The sequence below is a fragment of the Equus quagga genome, chromosome 1, assembly GCF_021613505.1.
Source record: "Equus quagga isolate Etosha38 chromosome 1, UCLA_HA_Equagga_1.0, whole genome shotgun sequence".
Taxonomy (NCBI): Eukaryota; Metazoa; Chordata; class Mammalia; order Perissodactyla; family Equidae; genus Equus; species Equus quagga.
In genome coordinates this window covers 181019886-181036912 of record NC_060267.1, presented here as the reverse complement: position 1 = coordinate 181036912, position 17027 = coordinate 181019886, and the positions used below count along the sequence as shown (strand labels likewise).

At 45.2% G+C, this 17027-nt stretch overlaps 1 protein-coding gene across 1 annotated transcript in view; it reads left to right on the top strand.

Moving 5' to 3' along the window:
* The window catches only part of WWTR1 (WW domain containing transcription regulator 1), a 120422-nt gene that overhangs the window by 95267 nt on the left and 8128 nt on the right, over window positions 1-17027 (top strand). Inside the window, exons 4-5 of the mRNA XM_046673942.1 lie at window positions 2441-2643; window positions 16073-16206. Coding sequence (XP_046529898.1) covers window positions 2441-2643; window positions 16073-16206 — 337 coding nt within the window. The remainder of the gene's footprint in view (window positions 1-2440; window positions 2644-16072; window positions 16207-17027) is intronic.

Sequence of the window (17027 nt, the reverse complement as noted above, 5' to 3'; positions counted from 1 at the left end):
TTAATTGCTCCCCCCCCCCCCCCAAATTTAACCTTTTCAAGCTTCTTTTTCCTGCTGTGGGGATTTCTGATATTAGAAAAATTCCATTTCCTCATTTCTCTTATAGACACAATTGGGCATCTTTTTTGTCTATAGTGGTTACGTCAGAAAAATAGGAGCCGACTTTTTCAGGAGGTTCAGAAGTGGCTGTGCCTGGAAACACTCACTATTCTTCCATCTCAGCTTCCTTCTCCTGGCCTGGAAGAGGTCTTATGAAGTTAGCCTTTCTGGATATCTGGACTTTGTCTACTTGAATCTGTATTTAAAGAGCTTTTTCCCTGTCACACCGTGTGCACGACCCCTGACCTCCCACCCAGACCTTCAAATTGAGATTGTAATTGTGCTCGAACAAGCCACAGAAATGAAACGCTCATTTCGGTTGTTTCGGCATCAGCACAACTGTGCTTTTTCCCCTGTTCTCAAACTTAGAACGTCAGAAACGCCGAGCTGGTTTCCTCCATTCTTCTCATCGTTCACTGAGCTTCCCTGTGTTTCAGGATGGGGCCGGTTCCTTTTGGGGGTCTTAATTCAGGAAGCGGGGCCTGAATTGTTCAGGCGGAATTCTCCCAGAGTTCTTCCTTCCCCTTCAGCATCTCGGTACAGAGCCGAGTCGTCAGTCTATGCAGACCCTTCTTGAACCTTCCTGTTCGAAACCTTTGGGCCCAGGTCCCTGATTTGATGACTGCTGGTTAAGTGGGTCCTTCCTTGTGGTCAGAAGCAAACTATGTTTCTAGGGCTGCTCTCAGGCCCAGCCACCTTCCTGTCCTTCAGTCGAAGGCATGGCAGGGTGGCCAGGGGCAGGTGTGCCGGGAGTCAGGAGGCCCCAACTCTGGACCTGGTCCCGCCTGCCGATAACCAGAGCATGCCCTGCCCCCCTCAGGGTTCCAGTCTCTCTTCCATAAAAGAAAGGCATGGACTAGATAATCTCCAAGGATCCTACAGAGCCTAACATTGTAGCCACAGAGCACAACCCATCTCATTCCTTCACACATCCTCATAGTTTCCATGAGGGCAGGAGCCAGTTACCCAACCACAAACCCAGTGCCTTGCACAGGGGGAACGCCAATAAAGATTTCAGAGAGTTATAAATAAATTAAAAAAAATGTTTTTACCCCACCTCTACTCCCATCCGGAGGAAGTTCCTGCCATGGAATTAGTTGTTTCTTGAGGAAACCAATTCTTCTATAGAAAATCTTTAGTATTGGTAGTGTCTTTCCAGTGTGTGTGTGTGTGTGTGTGTGTGGTCTACATATACATTTAATAGGTATTAGGCTACTTTAAATTCATTTAAGAAAATTTAGTTATCAACATGTTGCCACGTGATGTCCATAGCAAACTGAAGATCTAAAATATTTAACTTTTAGACCAAGTAAAATGACAATAATTTTATCTTTTATCAGTAATGATACCAAATATAGCTAAAATTGAGAGTTTTTTCTCAGAAATGAAGTGAGTATATAAAATTATAAGTTGTTGCCTTTGGTCCTGACCTAGGAACAAATAGATTGAAAAGCAGGGTTTTCATTATTACAAGATATTGCCCAAGCAGAAGTTAAGCAAATTTGACTGGGAAACCGTTTTGAGAAAAATTAGCACTTTTAAAAATGCACTTTTTTAGAATTCATTAAAGGATTTTTCAGTTTTTTCTAAAATGAAGTACTATATGCTAAAATTTAAAATGTTGGTGAATGCAGATAAAAGGAAAATCCTTAACAAGTTTAAAACACTTCTGGTGCCTTTAATCACAAACACAGCACTTTTATGTAATTTCTTCCTCACTCATTTTTCCCTTTGCAGAAACTAGCACATTTTTTCTCAGTCAGTTCTTTGTTCCTGAGCCGAGCTCATGATCTTTGGGGCGCCCTTTTTGATGAAGTGTTGATGGGGTCCTGCTTGTGCGGAGGTCCTGGATCCAGGGCTGTGTTTCACGTGTTGCTTGTCCATTCACGCATCCACCCTAGAAATCACGTACCCGCTCCATGTCTGTGGCCACACGCCCTCCCCAGCTCTGCCGTGAACACACAGGTTGTCTGAGAACGTGCACACACCCCAGATGTCCTGGTGAATTATCTCATACGTTGTGGTAACCTTTGTGGAATTTACTTTTGGCCACTGTGTTCTTTGAGAGGCTTAAAATGTACTCTAGACACAGGGAAGGTGTGAAATAAGATTTTTAACAGGGCACAAAAGCCGAGAGTAGATGAGTCAGGAGTGGGGCTGGTATCTAGCTCTGTGAATTGAATTAAGGTAATAATTACTTCAACAGTAATGATTAACAGGCAAGTGCTGTGGAAGGAATCTTGGGCATCCATACTCCACGGCACAGGCATTCTGATGGTCTCTCTGATAAGGTGATGTGGGCCCTGCTCATGCATCTCCTCTCTGCTCTTCCCTCCTGCAGTGATGACTCACCCGCACCAGCAGCAGGTGGCACCCAGTGCCCTGAGCCAGCAGAACCACCCGCCTCAGAACCCGCCAGCGGGGCTCCTGAGCATGCCCAATGCACTGACCACGCAGCAGCAGCAGCAGCAGAAACTTCGGCTTCAGAGGATCCAGATGGAGAGAGAGAGGATTAGAATGCGCCAGGAGGAGCTCATGAGGCAGGTATGGCCTTCCATGGGGCCTGGCTGGCGGAGGCTCCATGGCCTTTGGTACTGAGGCTGGTGGGTAGGTAGCTGCTAGCCATCAGGGTAAACCTTTTTCTAGAACCATTCAAGGCCCAGAGTTCTGCTCCAAACCTCCTGAGTAGAATCCAGAATCTTCTCCCAGCGTCTGTGTGCACTGTCTTCAGAGCCAAGCTGATGAGAACAAAGACTAGCTATGTCAGCACGGCTCCCTTAGGCTTCCACCGGTGGTCTTTAGAAGGAGAGGAAGAATATGTTCCAATTATCTATTTTTGTGTAAGAAGTTATCCCAAAACTTCCTGGCTGAAAACAGTAGCCGTTTTATTATATCACGCAACTTTGTGGGTCAGGAGCTCGGGTAGGTCAGCTGGGCTGTTCTTCGGCACTACATGGTATGACTGAGGTCACTTAGTGGCATTCAGCTGTTGGGTGGGCTGGTCTGGAGGGTCCAGGATGGCTTTACCCAAGTGTGTGGCACCTTGGTGAGGACAGCTGGGTTTAGCTGAGACGAAAACCCGGAGCATCTGCATATGGCATTTTTGGCATGGCAATCGCAGAGTAGTGGCACATATGACATAGCAGCTTAGGTCTCTCTGAGAGAATGTTCCAAGAGACAGGAAATGGCTGCTAGTGTCTTAGGGTCTGGTTCTGGAAACTGTCACCAAGTCACTTCTGCCATATTCTCTTGGTAGGAAGTCACAGAGCCCCCCCAGATTAAAGCAGATAGCAGAGGGGATGGTCCGTGGAAGGAATTACAGAGAATCTTCAACGATCTTTGATCTACCATGGGGCATGAAAAAGAGGGAAAATTCAGGGAGAAAGAGAAAGGAAGATGGTTTGCATATGGACTCTGATAGAGTGGTCTGCAAAACTGCCTAGGCATTGATCAGGCGCCTTTGCGCCATACTCCATTCATTCATTCATTCGTTCATTTGTTCGTTCAGTTGACAGAATGTTGCTGTGTGTCCGCTAGGTCAGGCTCGGTGCGTGCACTTCAGAAAATGAGTAAAGGTGAATCCTGGAAGGAAGCCACAGTTTCTCCCTGCTTCAGTGGCTTGGTCTGTGCAAGAGCAGAACTCTTTCTTCTGTGTTGCTAAACCAACGTCGCCCATGTTTTAGGCCTCATAAATTTTGCTGGCTACATTTTGGGGAGGAAAGCTTTGGTTTATTGTTCTAATTCTTCCGACTTTATGACTCACATGAAGCATGATACATGGTGGGTAGCTTCCTTTCACTAGTTTAAGGAAATAAGTAGTTTTAACTGTTTTGGAGAGCTTCCTTGCAGGTGGCTAGGGATGTTCCGGTAAACACTTTTTTCTTTTACTTAGATCTGATACTTTCAAAAATATACGTTGACTTCTGTAAATGAATAATGTATTTCCCATCAAATAAATTCTAGGGTAGAAAGTATCTATCCTGTGTGAGGTTTAAAAAACATGATGAATTGCAGTAGTTTCTTAGACGTTGCCTTTGAAGATGAGGGAAGCGAATGTAAATTGTGCTTTCTTGTTGAGTTGAACTGCCCTCTAAATGTGAGGCCTGTAACCTTATCGTATAACTACACTTGTGCTTTTTACCCTGAAGATTTGCATCTGAACTTTCATGGTTATTTCAGGGTAACAGTTGTTTATACTGTTTTTAGATATTCGGTATCATGTTTCTTAGCAGAAAATAATTGTATTATTGTTTTCTGTCTTTGGTTAGTAATTCCATTTGGAATAACTTTTCTATTTTATAATGTAGGGTAAATTAAACAGCATTATGGTAGCATTATAAGTTTTCTCTTAGTTTTTTATTTAATGAACTTTAATGCGTTTTGGGGGTTTTTTTGCACAAAGCTGTGACCATTCTGCAAAGAATGACTTGTTTCTTAGTTTCTGTCTCTTTCTGTGTTTCTCTTTGTCTTGCTCCACCTCCTTCTTTCCCACGGAAAGTATTTCTGCAAAGGGGTGGGGGTAAGAGCCCCAAATTGTTTCCTTTATCCCAACAGTAGGTGCCTTTGAACCAGAGTGGAGTATAGATGGTTCATATTAGAGAAATGCCAACCAAGTTCCTTCGGGGCTGATCCCCAGAAGCCTGGACCTGGGAGCATTTTGCTGCCTCACAGTGTGTGATTGCACCGTGTAGGACAACAGGGAGAAATGCTGTCCGGATTTGCTCACAGAGGGTCACATTTCAGCTCTGACACTGTGTGCACACGGGTGCGTCTGTAGTTAGGAGGAAGAGAAGGGATAGCATGGATGGTTCTGATGTTTTTTTATATGGAATACAGGAAAAAGGTCTAAAGAGACTTTTTAATCATGGAGGATTGTTTTCCCTAGCCAGAAGCGGCCTGCTCCTCAGTGTCAGAGATTATTTAAGGCCATTTGATAAATGGTGTTGGAACGTTCCTTGATGGTTTTCTGGGGTGTCTGCCAAGAGGTCTGATTGTCAGCTGTGGATTATGTGTACACCTTGGTGGGTTTTCACGTCTTGCATCTGGTGATTTTCTGTCTCACTATGTGCGTGTAAGCCAGGGCAGGAGCAGGGCAATGGGCTGGCAGTAAAAGTGACATTTGGCTCAACTGTTCAGCTGCCTTCCGGCCTCTGGTACAGACGCATGATGGATGGAGAAAGTGATGGACCTGCTGAGTCTGGAGATTATCTGTTGACTTCCGTTTGTTCGTTTGGTCCCACCCCCACGTCCTGCAGAGTCCACGATGCCCGCCTGTCCCCTGCTTTCTGGGCAGTGTGTGGTTCCCCTGGCTCTCCTCTCACCTGCACGAGGGTCCTGGTCGTGCAGCCTGTCTCCTCAGGGTCCTTGCCTTGCAGCAGGCCTCGATCATCCTGCACTTCTATCGAGGGAGAATTTCTTTTTCTTTTTTTTGAGGAAGATTAGCCCTGAGCTAACATCTGCTGCCAATCCTCCTCTTTTTCCTGTGGAAGACTGGCCCTGAGCTAACATCCGTGCCCATCTTCCTCTACTTTATATGTGGGATGCCTACCACAGCATGGTGTGCCAAGCAGTGCCATGTCTGCACCTGGGATCCGAACCGGTGAACCCTGGGCCGCCGAGAAGTGGAACGTGCAAACTCAACCGCTGTGCCACTGGGCCGGCCCGAGGGAGAATTTCTGGGAGGGGCCCCATCCTATGCTCTCTCTGTCGTAGGAAGGAGTCAGTAGATGAATTTATTCCCTGATTCTTGGGAACTCATCACTGCTCTGTATATTTTTTTTATCATTCATAGATATATGATAGCTCCTTATAAATTACATACTACAGAAATATTCAGTTTCATTTCTTCTTCCTTCTTCCATGCCCTTATTTCTCAGGCATGCAGTCTGATGCTGTTGCTGGGGAGAAAACAGTTCCTCAGTCCTTGTTGCACAGTCTGACCTCCCCTCCACCCCCTCCATGCCAAGGGCTCAAGTGTCAACTCATTGTCACTGAAATCATGCCAGGATATGAACACTTGGATTTGAGGATTGATTACAGATCTAAAGTGAACCTTCATTTCAGGATGGAAAATTATTTTTTTCATTTCTTCTGTCCTTTATCTCCTCATTCATTTATTCAGCCAACATTTATATAGTGGAAAATGATAAAAAGATAAATGAGACGTGGCTGCCCTCAGAGAACGTAAATTTTAGCAGAGGAGACAAAATGATGAAATCTAATCCAAATTGGTAGCCAGAAGGGTAAATTCAAACTGTTCCCTACGTCCTGGGGCCCAGTGTTGCCATCTTCAACTTTCGCTATCGAGGTGGGGACCAGACACACCCCAGCTCAGAGATCTATGCAAGTGAGCATAGGGTGCTTCTTTATTTCTTTTCAGTGGCCCTTCAGGCCGACGAGTTGAACGGCTACAGAATTAGAATCAAAAAGGCCAGTGAGGCTTGGTATCTCCTCTGATTAGGAATCTTCTGAAGTAGGAGGTTCGCTGACACTGGTCCCTACCGTTTAGCATTGGCTGCTGTAGCGGCAGTGTTGACCTGCTTGTATCTGATCGTGGATGAGTTATCTCGGGATGCGGCAGGTGCTCCAAGTGGAGGGCGTCGCTGTGAGCACGAGGGGCTCGCGGCCGGCTCTACAGTGCACAGCCTTCTTAGGAAAGCGGATCTTTCTCTGCTCTCAACAGGCACATGTCCCAGACCTTGTGAGAAGGAATGTTTGTGAAAGACATTCTCTGCTGTTCGTGAGAGCGAGTTTTATTTTTGCTAAATTTCCCAAAAGTCTGTGGAGCAGCTTCAGGTTCAAAAGAGAAATGATGACCCTCAAAAAGAGAGCAGCCTCAGTTGAAGATGTGCTTCCTGGTATCTTCATAGTTTTAAAAAAGAAATTAGAATTCAGCTTGGGGAATTTTTTTCTGTTTTTTCAAGGAAGATTAGCCCTGAGCTAACTGCTGCCAATCCTCCTCTTTTTGCTGAGGAAGACTGGCCCTAAGCTAACATCTGTTCCCATCTTCCTCTGCTTTATATGTGGGACGCCTACCACAGCATGGCTTGCTGAGCAATGCCATGTCCACACCCGGATCCAAACCAGCGAACCCCGAGCCACAGTAGCGGAACATGTACACTTAACTGCTGCGCCATTGGGCCGGCCTCAATAATTTTTTTCTAAGTAGAAGAATTAACTTTTTAATTTTTAAAAATGTAATTGACTAGATTTTTTTTTTTTCTGGTTGAGGTAAAAGAAAGCTTTTTGCCAAGTGAAAGAAGACAGACCCCAAAAAGCTATATCCTGTATGATTCCATTTATGCGACATTCTGGAAAAGGCAAAGGACAGAGAACACATAAGTGGTTGCCAGGGGCGGGGGTGGGAGGGGCAGCACTGGGAATTTGGGGGGACGATGCTGCTGTGCTGTGTCGGTTGGAGTGGCTGTTTCAGCACTGTGTGTGTTTGTCAAAACTCAGAAGTGTACCCCACAGAGTGAATTTTTCTCTGTGTAAATTAAAATAATAATAAAGTAGGATGATCGCACAAAAAAACAAAACACATTCAGTGTAGAATATGTGTAAAATACTCAGAAACCAAGAAGAACATAATAAGCACTCATATTCTTACCTCAAGGGAGTGCCTCTGAAGATGGGAAATTTCTTCCCAGTGTTTCACAAGACACGGTGCGTACTGTGGGTTTTAAAACAAAACTGGGAGCCTACGTCGGCCTGTTGCGCGCCCCTCCCTCCTGATGTGCTGGGAGGTCCGTGATCTGCCCCGCGTCGGCCCTGGGAGCCCGGCACTGACCTTGGCCGTGGTTCTTGCAGCTGCCTGGACCCCTTTCTACGACGGGCTGGACGCAAATGTTACAAGACCATGAGCCACACAGGCCCACAAGGACCATAGAGTATTCTGTTACAGCTTGAAAGCTGACAGTGTTTGCTCAGGATCCTAAAGGGCATGTTTGCAGCTTTGCCCATGAAATGGAAAGTTTTAGTGACTGGTAAGAAATTGAGAAACAGGCCTCTGTTTCTCAAACAGCGCTGTTTGCTCATCTGAAGGAAGGAACAATTCCTTGACTTGAAAACAGCCCTGTGTGTTTATCCGAGGAGAGCATTTCTTTTCATGGGTGTCACTGGTTTCAGTCTGAAGTGCGGTGGGGCGCCCGGCTGTGGCTGGGGCACTGCTGTTGCCCCCAACCTGCCCTGGGACAGGGGCACACAGTTGTCCGGCGAAAGTGCTGACTAAGCCTGGCCTCTGGTTGCCAGGGTGACGGGACAACCGGGTTGGTGGCGGGGTGGGGGGAGGGGCGGGGGAGGCTCAGAGCTCTGCTTCCTGCCCGATGAGGAGCAGCTGAGAGAGGTTCGCAAGGGTCGTGTCACGGCAGCCGGAGAAGCCATATGGTGGCCAGCTCATAAAGAGTCTTTCCTGCAGAACAGGGGGCTGCAGTCCAGCTTTTACAAAAGCACATCATAACGGTCACTTTCAGGTGGACTAGGACATCAGCGTCGTGTGTCCAGCCGGTGTAGAAATCCCTGGGGGAGCCGGCTCTGAGTTCATTCCCTCGTGGGGTCAGCAAACGCTCTTGGCACTGAGCAGACCCACCTGGTCCCCGCCTTCACCGGGCTTCCATTCCAGCCCCCATCACTGTTTATTTACCTACAAGTCCCAGAAATAACCCATTTTCTAAAATGTCCTGGTGTTCCCATGTTGTCGAGGAACAATTTCAATTCAAGCCTTTTTACAAGGACCCTTTGGAAAAGTGTTATAAATTGAACACATTTTTTAAATGGAAGTTCACCCAATCTGCACAAAGGAAAAGCAGGTTTTTATTTCTGTTCTTAATAACATCACTAAGGTACAAACAAATATTTCATTTCAAAATCCATTCGGCTATTTTCTTAGGTGAAGAGGGAAGAATATCTAAATTATGATGTTTTCCTTAATGTGATTCTAAGGGGCAGCAGAGATTATAGAAAAAACACAAGATTGTTATGTACACCCTGATTTAAAAGAGCAACAGGCAGCCGTGCGTAATAATTATGGACTCAACAAATGTCTTCCCAGAAGTGTCAGAATTTTGACTGTTCCTTCTTAACGACAGTCTGGCAGCTGAGCCTGTGTGACGAAGTATTTCAAAAGGGGAGGCTCCAGGAAATGGGACAATGAATTTCTAGAATCCCTTGGCACGGAGTTAAAAAGAAACTTACATTGGGGATGTTTTCAAGTTTTTTTTTTTTCTGTAAAGAAGGTAAATAAGTCAGCATTCTGCCTCCAAAGTCCCTCAGGGTTTTGGCAGAGAGAACAATCTCTCTGCACCAGAATAACTATTTTAATGTTAGGATTTCAAAATATTGTCTTTATTTTTTTCATTTGTTTCTACTCACCCCACCCTTTATAATTAGAACAATCCGATCTTCCATTTTTTTGGTAGAAGCCCTGGCCACACACACTTGCATCAAGCAGAGCACCCTCAGAAGAGGATGCTGTCCTTCATCTTGTCTCCCTCGGAAGGACATTCCACTGAGGGTGGGAGCCGGCCGACAGCCGGGCTGCAGGATGCTCGTAACTGCTGTTTGCTTTCTCACCTCCCCTGTTGATTTATTCCGAGGGCAAGCTGCAGGCCGAGGGGGCTGGAAGGAAATGGGGGTTGAGGTTTGCTTCCAGGGCCACCTTCAACTCACAGATCAGCATTTGTCTTCCACGTCCCTCACCCTCACAGCTGTTTGACACGCCACCTCTCCCCCAGCTGCTAGGAGAGGGTGTTTTTTTAACCCACACTAATTATTCGTTTCAGGGAGCTGGATGGATGACCACAAGCTCGGAAAGAGATTCTCAAGCCCTTATTTTGCAACAGTCTTTCCACCCCAGCTTGGATCTAGCGGAAAAATAAAGTGGTGGTGGAGGATGGGCGGGGTGGGGTGACCAGGGGCAGCCTTCCAGATCTTTCTGAAACTGGTCTTTAAAATCTGAACTTATAACTTTTCTCGATGTGTTGTGAATTCCCAGGACAGTGGCTCCACCCGCATACGTTGAAAAGGATCATAGAATGCTTCCAGTTCAATCTGTTTTCCAATTCCGGGAGGGAAACTGTGTTCAGGACAGTTAAACAGGCGTTTCATTAAATTCTCCTCGAAACTGTCTAAAGGAAGGGGGTTGGTATTTCCATTTTATCGCTGAGAAAACAGGCTCAGAGAAGGGAAGTAACTTGCCCAAGTCCCACAGCCAGTAGGTGAAGGGCCAAAAATCTAAGGTCTGCCTGCGTCTGCCCTCGGTTTCCTCTCTCTGCCACAGCCTGTGTGGTGGCTGCAGGAACAGACTCTGGAGCCTGATGCTGGGAAAGTTGCTTAACTTCTCCATGCCTCAGTTTCCTCATCTGTAAAATGGAGACAGTTGGGTTGCCATGAGGATGAAATGAAATAATACGTGAAAGTGCTCAGAACAGTGTTTCACGCCTAGTAAGCCACATGCAAGCATTAGCTAACATCTCTCTTCTACAACATTTCACACTGTCAGGAGCTCGTTCTACTGACTGCCCCGCCGTGCCAGGTTCTTTATAAACATACTTTTAATCCTTCTAACAGCCCAGCAAGATGAGTCTCATGAGCCGTCTTTTTTCAGATGAACAAACTATCACGAAAGGTTAAGAATTGAGTCCGAGATGTTGTAGCGAGGGAGTGGCTGAGCGGGGATTTGAACTGCCGTCTTTCCAAGGACACTTTGTGTCCTGTGCCACACTGCCTTTTCTGTCCCTGGGCATGTCTAATAGCGTGGAACCATCAACAACTGCTTGGGAATTCCAGCGGCCAGTAGCCTGGAGAAAGGAGAAGACCCAGTTCTTCCGCTGAACAGACTGCCCTTCAGCGTGTCTGCCTCAGACCTGGGTAGGAGGGGTCTTCCTTCTTCCATGCGATAGTCTGTTCATAGTTTGAGACCAAGGTGTGCCCCTCAAGGCCCTTTGGTTAAACAGTCCCCTGCTCCTTCACAGGACGTGACGCCCGGACCCCTCGCATCCTGATTTTTCCCCTCTGGTCACTCTTTGTAAAGACCTCAGCAAAGTGTGAACAGAGCCCTGGCTGGAGCCTTGCGCTTGGAGGTTGAGTGAGGTAGGCAGGTCGGTTAGAATGACCAGAGAAGCAAGGCTGCTCCGCTCCTTGAGATGGCAAGGAGCCCTGGAGATGTCAGGCAGGTGGAACCCACAAGGCTTGTCCCTTATCTGTCATTATTTGTTGCAGTCTGCCTCCCCCTGTAGCATCCTCCGTGGGGCAGAGCAGTGTGCTGTTCATCACTGCATCCCTGCTCCCGAAAACAGTACCTGCCCCCGGCAGTCTCCGTAGTATTTAAAAAAAACACACACAGGTTAGAATGACTGACTTCTTGTGGGGGGCTGAGGGAGTCAGCTGACTCGCATTCTGAGCTAGGAGAGGTGGTGGTGGCAGTAAGAGAAAGCTTGAAGTTAGTAGGAAGGGCTGCTTTGGGGCTGGGTGAGGAGTGCAGTGTGAGATGTGGGGTCTCGGACTCCAGCTGGACACGTTTCTTTAGGAGTTCAGGGCTGGGAGAGGGCAAGGGTAGTGGCTTGCTGCGGCTGTCGTGGTCAGGGAAGGCATCCTGGAAGAGGTGCTGTAGCAGACCCGCCAAGGGTGGGTGAGATACGGCTAGATGAAGAGGGACCCAAAGTACTGATGAGTGTAGGAACCCGAAGACTTGTTTGGGAGGACAGGGTGGGTGGTGGTGGTGGGGACACTGGGAAGGGATCTGTGAATAGACCTCTTGAACAGGGGCAGAGTTGGGGTATGAGAGACAGACCAAGGGGCTCGGATGTGCCTCCAGCTGGGCGTTTGCTGTCCTGCCTGGACTGGGGAGCTGGATGGAGTGTGGGCCGAGGGCAGCTGCACCACCAGCTCTCCGATTGGAGGCCTGAGTCCTGCCCTGGCCCAGCCCTGGCCAGCTGTCCCCTGTTTCTGGTTGGTTTACCTGGTCCGGTGCCCCATCTTCTGTCTTTGCTCCAGCTGTTTTAGCTCAGTCACTCTTCACCGCTGCTGCTCCGTCAGACGAAGGCCAGGTGCTGGCTTTAATTTCTGCCGGTACAAGGACAGCGGATGTCATGGCCGCCAAAATCATGCTGAGGCTGGGGATTAATTTTATACCTAAATTTAGTCTTTTAAAAAAAATCCTCCCTTGTTTGCATGGGGATGTGTTAGTGAGGTTACTTCTTTTATTTCCAAACCTTGGATTTTGTATTGCTTTTTTTCTCCTTTCAGTTCCTAAGCGGAAATAGGAAAATATTTTCATTCAAAAAAAAAAAAGGCTAGTCTTTTAAAAATTCTAAATATGAAACTATTATATTATAAAATTATATGATAAAATATAATTGAGATGAAACTTCTCACCACTCTCCCTTTATGTTAAAAACGAATTTTATGTTATATGAGAAGGTTTACAAACCTCTCCTGGTTAAAAAAAGAATTTGTTTTCTTAGCCCTGCTGACTCATGATGAATCTCACACTTTGGTTTACTCCTTCCGAGGTGACAGAGGTGACAGTTGACCGGGAAGAAGTGTGACGCAGCTCAAAGTGGATTGGTTCCACATGATGGTGTGACTTTTAAGATTGTTTATTTTTGTTTTGGGTTTTGTTTTGTGGGGTTGGAATACAGAACATGAGATAATAAAAGTTAACAGGTGTTTAATGATCTTGTGTGCCAGGCACTGTTCTAAGCACCTTGAATGTATTCCCTCACTTTATCATCACAGCAGCTCTGTCGGGTAGATGCTGTTATTATCCTCACTCTACAAATGAGGAACAGAGGGGTTAAATAACTGGCTGGGAGGTGGCAGGGCCAGGTTCAGATCCAAGCATTCACCCCAAATCCTTGCTCCTGACCACTCTGACCTCCTGCTCATCTTCTGTGTCAGGAGCAGGAAGAGTGCAGTGGTATCATTACATGAGGATGGAGTTTGCACCTGGCTAGTTAGGATGTATACAGTAGGCTGTTACTTCACTCATTTGTGCTTGAAGATGAGAATTGAATGTTCTTAGTTTATTTTTTCTTTTATTACTAATCAAAATTTAAAATATTTCCATTTGAACTGCAGTCATATTTTTTACTTATTCGTGGAGCAAATACTTACAGACTGTCGTAGGGGCTGGGTGGACTCTGGGAGTGCACATGACAGGTGGGATCTCTTGCCTCCTGGAGCTCCATCGTGATGGGAACGACAGACCAGAAATGCAGACGTTGCTGTGAAGAAAATGTCCTCTAGTCTCTGGAGAGATGGCGTTTGTAGGCGACAGACGTGAAATGAGGAGGGAACTTGGGGGAGATCTGAGGAGCGTGTTCCAAGCAGAGGGCACAGCTGGTGCAGAGGCTGGAGGGGAGGAACAGCGGGAAGGGAGTGAGCAAGGGGAGCATGTCAGAGATGAAGAAGGGCTGTCATGCAAGGCTCCATCCAGGGGGTGAGGGAGCAGGCAGATTTCGAGCAGGGCACCAATGTGTGGCTGCTTTGAGAAATGACTTGTGACCCAAGAATAATCTTGGAGAAAGTGTTGCCCCTATATTAACTTTCTAACTCAGACTAGCCTAATTTATATTTCAAAGTTATTATTCAGGTACATCCCACACCCTTTCTATATTCTGTCTCATTTGTTAGTCATTTGAAGGTGGGAAATGATACTGTGAGGCCCCACAGAACAGAGCATCGCCTCCCAGGATGACGTGGGGTCAAGTCTTCAGAGTAGTGAGGGAAATGACTTCGAGGCTGAAGAGTGGGAACTTCAGTTATCTTTAATTTAAAATAGAGGGAACAGAGGTGAAATGGCCCAGTGAAATGTTTTCCCCAATATAGTGTAGGTTGTTTCAGCTTTGGTTACTGTAAATAGTCCTTTTGAATTTTATTTATATATTTAGTGACACACAAGCATTCCTTTAAAAATTTATATCATATCTATTTGAAATATACCAGGAATAATTTAAATGAGGAGGAAAGTTTAGAACTGTATATTTTATGTCTAGTTTCTTATAATTTTTATAATTTAAACATTTTATTTTCATATTACATGTCATTATAGATGACAAATAATTCATATGCATTATGTATATATTTTTTTATCCCATGAAATTCCAGAAATGTTTCTTATTACATTTAAATTCAGGCCACCTGGCTGTTGCAAATTCAGCCAGCATTCTTAAGGCATATGGTGGTAAAATTTTGTGAAGTATGAAGAAATGAAGCAATTTCTTCAGCTTGTATGTTTAAGAGGTTATGTGTTTAGGGGTAAACCCCCCATTTATTTAGAGTGGTTGGAGAATGGAATATTCTAATTGAAGTTGATTTTTTGGATAATGAAGATTATTACCCAAAGGACCTTTGCATTTACAGTTGATAAAGAACTGCAAATTATGTCACTGACTAGATGTTTTCATCTAGTGAGTCCTGTGTGTGCATGTGCTCGAGGGGTGGCGGGCTCACTCCTGTTCTGTATGAGGCCTCAGGTCAGCTTTGGTCGGAGAATAAGATTCTAATGCTCACTGCCTGCCATGTAAAAACAACTATAAGGAAATAATTCAGTTTTTCTAGATTTAATTCAGAAGATACTTCCAAGATTGGGATTATGGACTAAAAGCTTTTTGTTTGCTTTTTATGGATTATTGAATAAAATGTATGTTAATTAGGTATTTATGTTAATTATTTATGTTAATTAAGTCTTCTGATTATTTGCAATCTGAATGAACAGAAGTGAACCAGGAGCACTTTCTAGACAGGGCATTTATTTCAGTCTAATTAACAATGTAGTTTCTTATCGATCAGACCTCTCACCGTTTATGAGAGTCATGCTGCCATAACTCCTAGTAACAGGGCAATGAACTCTAGTAACCCCAAGTTTTATGGCTGATGACTTCACTAGACTTGTCTAGACAGCACTTACTCGCTAAAATCATAGCATGTTAGGGCTGGAAGAGATCTAACGAAGATACTGTAACTTAGATGGCCTGAGTGTTCTGTTTGCCATTGTAGCCATGGTTCTGGGGTTTGAGGGATGGTGAGACCAATGACTTCAGCCTGGAAAGTGGGAAACTGATAGGCATAAATATGGGATGGGCCTCGCGTGGGTTTGGGATGCAAGTACAAACATACAGAAGTATTCTCTGGGAACAACAGCAAATTTGAAAGAAATTTGATGGCTGGGTTGTGTTTGTCAAAGTGGCAGAGGCTCTCTGGAGGCTATACCTAGAGAAAGTAATTGCAGGCAAATTCGTAACTTTTTGGATGGACTCCTCCTGGCAAAGCAATTCTAGCTTAAAAAAAAATAATGCTAGCGTTCTAATTTTTGCTAATGAAATCCATATGTTATCAAACAGTCTATTGTCAGTGGGTTTGGACTCAATCTGCGTGGTCCCCAACCTTCAGCCATTTTACTCCAGTCAACAACAAAGTTAGTCAAATAGAAAAACTGATTGACTAACAAACATTTTAAGTGGTTGTTTTGCTCTCCTGGCTGTTGACATAAAACTGCCAGATGTGGTTTAATTTCGGGCTTGAACTCTGTAGTCCCACAGCTTTACTGGCCTCTAAGTGGCAGAGACCAGAATGTACCTGCTGGTCCAGGAGAGTCCAGTTGTTTTGATTGACTTTGGTTTGGTCTCTGCAGCACTTGGGGTATAAATAGCCTTGTCCCTGAGAAGGCGTCTTGAGGCCTTTACAGATTTGGGTATTTAAACAATTGGATGGGTGGGACAGTGGCTGCGTCACTGCCCTGAGGGCAGACGTTAGCTGAGCTTCTCATTAACTTTGTGAATGTTGAGAAGGTGACTTATGCCTGTAAGACTTTGTTCCGAGAAAGAACACTAATGATTTCCTGATGATTTTGACTTATTGGGAATAAACGGAAAGTGTTTCGTGTTTTGTATCAGTTTTCATGTCAAGTATACTTTGCTCCAGTCTGACAGTGAATGAAGAACTCCTGCCTCTCCCTCTGCTGTCATTTCTGTAGGAAGCCGCCCTCTGTAGGCAGCTCCCCATGGAAGCCGAGACTCTGGCCTCGGTTCAGGCTGCTGTCAACCCGCCTGCCATGACCCCGGACATGAGATCCATCACTAATAATAGCTCAGATCCTTTCCTCAATGGGTAAGTTAACATTTGGAGGCCACTTATTTTGGCTTTCTTTGTTCTGTGGTCTAGAGTGTCATGGGTCTTTGTTTATGTTGGAAAAAGATGGGGAGCTTGGAAGATTGGGGCGAGGATAGAGGGAGGAAGAGGACGAAAGTGGCAGAAAAAAGAAAAGCAGAGGAAGTCATCTACCTTTCTTGGTTTTTAATCTCAAATTTAAGTATTGAGGATGTGACACGGAGTGACCCTCTAGTTGATAATTTGAAAATGAGAATGAACTTATCATTTCAATGGGGTGGCCCCATGTAGGAATTATTTGAAAGAACCTTGGGGTTTTATGTAGCCAACAGGGGGATAAAAGCATGTCATGTGGCAAGTAGAGAACAAGACAATTAAGAGATGATGTTTATGCTGAAATGTGAATAAGGTTTATAGCTCAGTTAATGGTGTTATTCAGTGTTGATTTCCTGGTGCTGATAATTGTCCTGCGGTTGTGTGACGTGTCCCTGGGGAAGCTGGGTGAAGGGCCCATGGGGACTCGACTCTTTGACATCTTTTATGTGGGTCTAAAATTATTTCATAATAAAAAAAATTAATTAAAACAGATGATGTTTTGAAATATGAGACATATGAGCAGAGGAAAAGATCATTTAGCCAGAAACGTCTTCATAAGTAGAAGTAGTCAACCTTCATTGTAGTCTTTTAAACCCAAATAAAGGGAAGTTCTCTGTTTCCTGTGTCTTTCCTGCCCTTGGAGAGGCTTCTGGCAAACAAACAAATACAATTATGGAAGTTATTGAAAATAGAGAGATGAAAACAGTAACCAAAGTAATGAAGGA